At 35.4% G+C, this 9,030-nt stretch overlaps 1 protein-coding gene across 4 annotated transcripts; it reads right to left on the reverse strand.

Moving 5' to 3' along the window:
* Positions 1 to 1,918: 1,918 nt before the first annotated feature.
* On the reverse strand, positions 1,919 to 8,069 carry LOC107797131 (cycloeucalenol cycloisomerase-like). 4 transcript variants are annotated; one of them, XM_016619996.2, is made up of 9 exons: positions 7,937 to 8,069; positions 7,141 to 7,305; positions 6,898 to 7,040; positions 5,452 to 5,535; positions 4,909 to 4,950; positions 4,146 to 4,256; positions 3,859 to 4,050; positions 3,640 to 3,737; positions 1,919 to 2,397 (listed from the first exon to the last, which is right to left on the reverse strand). In XM_016619996.2, the coding sequence occupies exons 2-9, from the start codon at positions 7,145 to 7,147 to the stop codon at positions 2,214 to 2,216; spliced, it is 861 nt and encodes a 286-aa protein (XP_016475482.1). In that variant the 5' UTR covers positions 7,148 to 7,305; positions 7,937 to 8,069; the 3' UTR covers positions 1,919 to 2,213. The 4 variants fall into 4 exon arrangements, with proteins under 4 accessions (XP_016475482.1, XP_016475480.1, XP_016475481.1 ...); XM_016619994.2 differs by having other exon boundaries at positions 7,852 to 8,006; XM_016619995.2 differs by lacking the exon at positions 7,937 to 8,069 and adding an exon at positions 7,794 to 7,851.
* Positions 8,070 to 9,030: the final 961 nt, after the last annotated feature.

A 9,030-nucleotide genomic window follows, 5' to 3' on the forward strand; every position in this document is an offset into this window, starting at 1 on the left:
CTCCTGTTATGGATGCTATAACGTTTCGTTATCTCATTAGTTTTGCTGTCCATGAAAAGCTTGACATGCATTTAATGGATGTAGTTACAACCTACCTTTACGGCTCACTTGATAATGAGATATATATGAAAATTTTCGAGGGATTTAAAATGCCTGACGCACATAATTCGAAGTCCTGGGAAATGTTTTCAATCAAATAGCAAAGATCTTTATATGGTCTAAAGCAATCAGGAAGAATGTGGTATAACCGCCTTAATGAGTATTTATTAAAGAAATGTTATATAAATGATACCATTTGTCCATGTGTTTTTATAAAGAAAACAACATCGGAGTTTGTTGTACTTGCTATATATATTGATGACATAAACCTTATTGGAACTCCTACAGAACTCCAAAAGGCAATTGATTATTTAAAGAAGGAATTCGAGATGAAAGATCTAGGAAAGACAAAATTATGTCTTGGTTTGCAAATTGAACATTTGGCAAACGAGACTTTTGTTCATCAATCTGCCTACATAGAAAAGGTATTGAAACGGTTTTACATGGATAGAGCACATCCATTAAGTACTCTGATAATTATTCGATCACTTGATGTGAATAAGGACCCGTTCCGACCTCAAGAAAAGAATGAAGAGCTTTTTGGTCTCGAAGTACCATATCTTAGTGCAATTAGTGCACTAATGTATCTTGCTAACACTACAAGGCCTGACATAATTTTTTCAGTTAATGTCTTAGCAAGATATAGCTCTGCTCCTACAAGGAGACATTGGAATGGAATCAAACACATATTACGGTATCTAAAAGGGACTACCGATATGGGATTATTTTATGGCAATGATTGCAGTCCTGATCTTGTTGGTTATGCCGATGTTGGGTATTTATCTGACCCACACAAGGCTCGATCTCAAACAGGCTATGTGTTTACATATGGAGGCACTGTCATATCTTGGTGATCGACTAAGCAATCAATCGTGGCTACTTCATCTAATCATGCTAAGATAATTGCTATTCATGAAGCAAGTCGAGAATGTGTATGGTTGAGGTCTGTAATACATCTTATTCGAGACAAATATGGTTTGAAGTGTGACAAACTACCCACAATTTTGTATGAAGACAATGCAGCATGCATAGCCCAATTGAAGGAAGAATTCATAAAAGGGGATAGGAAAAGCACATTTCACCAAAGTTATTTTTCACACATGATCTTCAGAAGAATGGTGATATCAATGTGCAACAGATCCGTTCAAGTGATAATATGGCTGATTTGTTCACCAAATCTCTACCGGCATCAACCTTCAAGAAACTAGTGTACAAGATTGGGATGCAAAGGCTCAAGGATGTGAATTGATGCTCTCATCAGGGGGAGTTAAGACGCGTTGTACTCTTTTTCCCTTACAAGATTTTGTCCCACTGGGTTTTTCTTGCAAGGTTTTTAACGAGGCAACCAAAAGGCGTATTTCGAAACATGTGTACTCTTTTTCCTTCACTAAATTTTTTTTTTCCAATTGGGTTTTTTCCTAATAAGGTTTTAACGAGGCACATTATCTATCGACATCCAAAAGAGAGTGTTATAAGAAAAATCAAATTATGGTGGATGTCTATTCTTCCTCCATGATCTTCTCAAATGCTTAATGATATATTCAATGACATATTTCTATGCTTAATGACATATCCAATGACTATTTTTCTTCACTTTTCATGCCTATATAAAGGCCTTGTAATAAATAGAAAAATACATACAATTGAAGAAGAAATAAGAATATATCTTCCTCTCTTTCTCTCTATATCTCTTAGCTTATTTTTCCTTGTTCTATATTGTTACTTTGAGTAATATTTATAATATTTTCCTTTTTTTGGCAGGATTGGTTTTTTCTCCATACAATTTTAGAGGGGCTCAAAATGCTAACATGAGAATGTAACCAACTCATCCACTTTTATTACCCCTATTTTTCTTCTTTCTTATCAACCAATTCAGAATATTGGCACCAAGAAATCTGAAACTGCTTTTACTGGCTAACTTGCTTTCCAGTTCCTTAGAAGCTAATAAAACATAAGAATTCAAGAAGAGTACAAGTGAACATCATTCTGAGGTTGTCTAAAGTTGGTAAGAGTACAACAAGGGCCTAAACTGATCCACTCAACATCATTTCAAGAGACCTAAACTTCTGATTTTGCAGAAGCTGTTGACTTCACACGTCGCGATTGAAACTCCTTCAAGATGTCACTGAAAACCATGGGAGTCCTGATTGAAGGCATTGTTTGGTTTCTGCCATTGGAACAATGGGGCCTAGAAAAAGGCGCCATAAGTCGAGTAAAATTGTGACGAGCATTGCAGCACCCAAAGCATCAATGGACACTCTTGGCAAGTCCCACGAATCACCAGGTTTCTCATCAACCCTGTGCATTAAAGCAAACAACCATCAACAGAACTCACAAATGATTCGTTAGGAAGCATAGCGTTAAAATGATAAGGTTCCTGGCTATAATAACTAACGACACTGGAATAACATGCAGAGGCGGATGTAGTGTATATGTTATGGGTTCATTCATACCCGATCTTTTGGCTCAGACCCTGAACCGAGTAAACCAAATTGGGTTGTGGAAGAATCCCAAACTCGAGGCGAGAAAGTTTAAATCCTGGATCCGCCTCTGACAACATGGTGTTAGATCACCTAATCTTGGTTAAAATCCAAAATGGTTACAAGGGTGTTTGTGTTGCGGACGGTTCTAGAACGCACTTTCAAAAGCAAAACGTAAAAAATTTCAATAATTAATGTCCAGTGAACCGTTACATTTTCCTATTCAATATTTAATGTACACTAAATCTTGTTGTAATATTCATCAATGGCCATCTAGAAAATATCAAAGAGAGCTACTGCACCGCTAAAAGAAAGATCATGACTTCAGATAGCCCCTTTAACACTTAGAGCAACATCAATCAACTCAATAACGCACTAATCTGTTGCTTCCTCAAAACTTAATTGCAAGGTCAGTCAGTTGGCCAATAAAACCTTTGGAGCCATAATGGATGTTACAACAACAACCACAACAAACCCAGTATAATCCCACTTGTCTGGGTAATATGTACGCAAACCTTACCTCTACCTTGTGAAGGTAGAGAAGCCATAATGGATATGGAGAGTAAAAAATGAGCATCTCACTGCTCTACATGGAGTGAGGCAAGCTAAACTTCAGAACCCGTGTTCCTTTCAGCATACAATCTTTTCCCCTTTTTATGTGAAATCTTGTCAAAGTACATCTCATAAAAACTCAATTTTGGCTGCTCTCATAATCCCCAGACCCCACACTGGGAATTCTGGGAATATACTGGGTGTGTTGTTGTTGTTTGTTGCTGCTCCGGTAATAGGCATCTTAAAGCAATTCTACTGAATATTGCAAAAATATGTTGTAACTTAGATAGTCTGTGTGGTGATCCATCGATCTTCTTACATATTTGCCTCATTTTCCAATCTAGTTTAGTACTGATCTGCTAGTATCTCACTCTACTTCAATTTTTTGATGCACTCAAAAGTAAAAATTTATAAGATTTTATAAAAGCGACATTGTAATTATGCTGTAAATAAATGATATCTGCACTAGGGGAACTTCAGGGGCAGAAATTACAGGTGAAGTTCTTACCTGAAAAACATTGGATAGCTTACAATGAAGTAGATTGCATAAAACAACGAGCCAACTTTATACATAATAGCTCGGTCCACGAAGTCATAGTATGGAAACTGCAGAGGTCAGAAACAAACAAGTGGTGTTTATAACCTTATGCTTATATCTCAAAGGCATCTGATAAGGCTATATACCCTTAAGTAAGATATTTCTGGACTCTCACAATGGACCACTTACATTGGAAATAGCTAATGTCTCCAAATAAGCTATAAAATAAGCATATGCCAGAATCCATCCAGCCCTGAAGGCCCACTGAATATTCTCGGGCAAATCAGCAATAGCATGTTGTAGTCTACGAAGGGTCATGTTTGCCGAGACATGGTAAAACAGGAAGCAAACATGTGCTAGAAGGAAAGTTGTATGGGGTACCTGCACAGAGTTACACGACGATAAAGCTTTTAGAAGATGAAAAATCCAAGTAAAGGATGGGGGTCTAATGAAAAAATTCCTAACAGGTGGCTTACATTATTCATCTTCCAAGATGGAAATGTATAAGAAGCTCCCAAAACAGTGAAGAAATAGTGGGTCCAAAAGTAATTCCCAACATAAGTGAAAATTGCTATCCAGAGATTAGCCTGGTATAACAGCAAGTCAATAGTCAGTAGTCCATACAAGCACCAAAAGATAGGATCGTAAAATCACGAAATAAGTAGCAAGGAAATTTCTTTTCTATGCCACATTAATCAACTAAGAATCCGAAATAAATTAACCTGTGCCAATTAAAGACAAGAGTGGGTTGCTCTAGTGGTGAGCACCCTCCACTTCCAACCAAGAGGTTGTGAGTTCGAGTCACCCCAAGAGCAAGGTGGGAGTTCTTAGAGGGAGGGAGCCGAGGGTCTATCGGAAACAGCCTCTCTACCCCAGGGTAGGGGTAAGGTCTGCGTACACACTACCCTCCCCAGACCCCACTAGTGGGATTATACTGGGTTGTTGTTGTTGTTGTCTTTTAGCAGTTAGCACCAAATGCTGATGAGCGAGCTCAAGCATCATAAATCAAGAAAGACAACCCAATTTCACAAGCAGCTATGGCCACAAAAAATGATGTCCTGTCTTTTTCTGTCACTTATATTTATCTTTTTTCTCCACGAGAATTTTTCCAAACTGAGTCTGCTTTTGTCCATGTGTCATATGAAAATTGAATATAGAAACCAATCATAATAGAGGCTTATAGATGGGTCCTTAAAATTGCAGACAAGAAATTGATATTTCTTCTTCAAGAACACTTGCCTTTACCCAATAACGATCCTTCCAAGGAATGCTCCTGTCAGCCTGCAAAAGTTACACGTAATAGTAAGCCTTCATGTGACTAGTTTTTTTAGTAAATCCTGTAAAGCTCATCTTTTTAACTATGTTGATTTAACTAGTTATGTATATCATCAAGAATTGACATGAAGAAGTTGCACTCAAGAGCTTGGCTAATTACAGGAAAAGGCTCATCACTCAAATGCAACAGTTTGCACATGAGAATTTAGACTCATAACAAGTCGTTTTATCTCCTATATTAAACACAAAAGTTATGAGTAATTTATCTCCTTTTTATCAAAAATGAGCAATTTGTCTCCTTCATTAACAGATCCACAATGACCTAACTGAGTGCAGTTTGATATGAGAAAAGATGACAAAAAGATAATGTAGTAATTTGATAAGAAATATGGTTGCAAAAATCACGTTGCAGCTAAATTAGCCACTGAAACCTTTACAGGTCCAGTTCTTAAATTGTTGATTCACTAAAACAGCTCCAGTAGTAGGAAAAAGGAGACAGCAATTTACCTTTCCAACAAATATCACGGGTACAAAGAAAGCAGGAAGTGCAGAAATAAGCCCCAGCAAGAGGTACTCCCACTCTGTAAAATTCTGTCACAATAAGCCACTCTGTAAGTTACAAATGCTAAGCATGCAGTATCATAACAAGAGAAAGCACGAAAATTCACTATATACAAGACACACACACACACACACAGAGATTAGCTCAACAATTAGTAAACCATCAGATGTAACTTTTTAGCCACGTAACCATGGGAGTGAGTAGGAATAATCATATTAGTAAAGCCACGATTTAAAATTTTAAAGAAAATTTTGCATCATTCAGCAGCAGAAGCTTGACTAGAAGAAGGATAGTTCATCAGAAGAAACTGGGAAGCCATTTAAGCAACAGTAAGGAGTTGGTCTGTAACACACTCTCTCTCACCGCCCGCCAATTAACAAAGCCTATCAAATAGGAGAATGAGTCACTCTTTTCTTGAAAAGTATCAACTATAGCGGTATCAACAGACACAATTAGGACATGCTGACCTCTACACAGGGGCTTGTTTCCCAACATGAAAATATGGTGCCTAATAAAATAGGAAGTCTCTAGGGTGCCTAGAAGATAAGGATAATCCGTTGGTTCTTACAACATTACCCACAAGCAAAACCAGAATCGAAATATTTACTATCTTTAATTATTTATATCTGATGTTTCAACATTTCAAGATGCCTCATAGAAATTTATAAGATTTCACTAACTTTCATCACAAGTTGAATCCTGCAAAATTTATGGCTGCCCATTAAATTTTGCACATTGCTCGTTCCTTCTGTAGGCAATATGACAATCTATCAACAAGTCGCAATTCCAATCTGATTGGGTCGGCCGTATGCATCCTCAATACACTCCAATCTTTTTTTCCTTTTTGTTGATAAAATCCATACACTTCAATCTATCTGGCTAATTTCATTCCGATAGGCAATAGTGATGAGGAAAATTTACTTCCCTTTACACAACCCTTTTCTCTGATTTCCCTATTCTACTTCCCCTGATAGAAAATTTTTCAAAAATCAACACGAACTGAACAAGAAGTCACAGTTTAAACAGACAAATAAAATCTACAACCTTCAGAAACTCACCAAGTTTCTAACGCATTTGTTAAGATTCAAAATAAATAAATACAAGTGCATCCTTCCTCTCGAAAGCTTAAACTTTTAGATGAGAAAGTTCACTCGATTCAATGGCATTCGAACTAGAAGGGGATTCATGATTTAAACTTGAGGAGTTCAGCCTTAAAAATTCTAAGCACTGAATTTTTTGTACTTTTGTAATTATGGATTCAAATATAATACATTGTTAGAATTTAATGACTTTTCACACATACACACATACATAAATATATATATACATGTTTTGTGTCAAAAATACTAGGTTCGGTTGAACCGGTAGCTAATAAGTTACATGTCACACACCTCATAGAGCTTATACGGGACAACAACACCAAGGCACAAGGTGAGCCAAAAGGGAGTGTAGAGCAGAAAGAACACTTCACCCCATCTCTTGCTAGGGTTTTGAGCTAACCACAGACTGGAAGTTGAACTAGTCAGTTTACTACCTGGTCAAATCCATTATTATTACATCAGAAACAATAACAAAGAAAAGAACTTACACACCAAAATAACTAAATCCCAAGTAGGTAAAATCCCAAAACTTACCTCCCATTTATTTCCACAGCTTAATTGTCAAAAAAAGAGCTTCCTCCTCACTCAAAATTTGAACTTGGAGAAAACCCAAAATTTATTAGCTGTGTCACAAACTAGAACTTGCCCTTAAACTCATAAACAACAATATGGCAAATCAAATTGTGAATAACCTAAAACCTGCAAATAAAAATTAAGAAATAATCACAACCCACATTCCAAAATTTAATCTTTAATAATAACCGCCAAGAATAATAAAAACCAATGTTGACCCACCAATTAAATAAACATTTTTACAGTGAATTAAAAGTGGAATTTTTTACTAGTCCAAAAGATTTTATTAAAAAAAAAAAAGCTTCCTCCTCTCTCAAACTTTGAACTTGGAGAAAACCAAAAATTATTTAGCTTTATCACAAACTAAAACTTGCCCTTAAACTCTTAAACTATATTGCAAATCCAAATGTGAATAACCTAAAACCTGGAAAACTATACAAATTAAAGAAATCATCACTACCCACATTCCAAAGTATAATCTTTAGTATAATAACCTCCAAGAATGATAAAACCAATGTTGACCCGCCAATTAAATACACAATCTATACTGAGTTAAAAGTGAGATTTTTAAAATACAGCAATCATAAATTCAGTTCACAAAAAAAGAACATTACCCTTTTTGCATTAAGCATTGAAAAGTAGAAAAATGAGCAAAAATAGAAGCGAATGTACCTAAAAAGAGTCCACGGATCTTTGATGAAGAAGAGATTAAGAAAAAGATTGAAAAGAATAATATAACAGAAAAGAAAGGGACAACCTTTTTTATCTTTCTTTTTTAATCTATATTTTTGGACGTGCTCTTTTGTTTTGCTTAGTGAAAGTGTGAAACTCTGTAAAGACAGCTCAGTTTAGAATTAAAGAAAGGAAACTAGTGGATCTGAAAAAGAAAAAAGAGTTTAATATAACTGTCAAATCGGAGGCCTGGACTTGAATCCAAGTTTGTTTTGAGCCAATGTTGGAGTTGGAATCGAACCTAGCAATGCGCTAAAAGTCAAATTGCAACCTTCAAATCCACTAATATAATCGTGAAAGATTTAAATTCTATGGTATCAATAAAAATATATATCTGTTATTTAATATATATATATATTTCAAAGTTACGGAGCGGTGACCCCGCTACCCAAAGGGTAGGTCCATTTTTGTGTCAGATTATCTTTATATTTTTGAGGAACGAGATTATTTTTATAGTATGATGTAGCAGAAAATTATAAATTTTTCTTTTTCTTTAGGTATCTTTTAGATGATTGATAGCTAAGAAAATCTTTACATTATTAATATAGCAATAGTGATAGATAAATTAGGATAAATTACACCACTAGAGTGCCAGTTTAATTTATTAATCAAAGTAATCCTTTTAAATTTTAACGGATTTGATTGCAATGGCTCAAAATGATCTTAAATTAAATAGGTTGTACTCTATAGTGACATTTGAAAACAAATTCTTACCCCAAAATGATTATGTCTTATCAGTTGTACCTTGAGTTAGGTCTCCATTTAATGCAAGGTCCGAGGCGGAGCTAAGTGTCAGCTACGAGTTCTACTGAACTCAATAATTTTGGTACAAATCATGTATTTATCTTAAAAGTTTATTAAATATATATAAATTATTAATTTAGAATACAATAACTTAAAAAAGTTAAGATCTTGAACCTATAAGTTTGAAATCATGTTTCGCCTCTGTGCACGACTATAATAAAATTTATTGGTCCAATCATTGGAAGAACCTTCAAAATGCCAAATCAATCTAGCCATATGTATGTCGTGGTCTGATTCGTGAACTGCTTTTTTGAAAGCGTGGAATTTGGAGTTATTTGTTTTTACATGTGCTATTTAAAAAATAGCCAATTTATA

Source organism: Nicotiana tabacum, chromosome 15, assembly GCF_000715075.1.
Source record: "Nicotiana tabacum cultivar K326 chromosome 15, ASM71507v2, whole genome shotgun sequence".
Taxonomy (NCBI): Eukaryota; Viridiplantae; Streptophyta; class Magnoliopsida; order Solanales; family Solanaceae; genus Nicotiana; species Nicotiana tabacum.

Bases quoted from the DNA above. Each gene is read 5' to 3' on its own strand.
- LOC107797131 (XM_016619996.2), bottom strand. The intron at 4,257-4,908 runs GCAAGTGTTCTT...CTGTTATACCAG, and splicing joins AGGATCGTTATTGGGTAAAG to GCTAATCTCTGGATAGCAAT. The intron at 4,051-4,145 runs GTAAGCCACCTG...AACTCTGTGCAG, and splicing joins CATCTTGGAAGATGAATAAT to GTACCCCATACAACTTTCCT.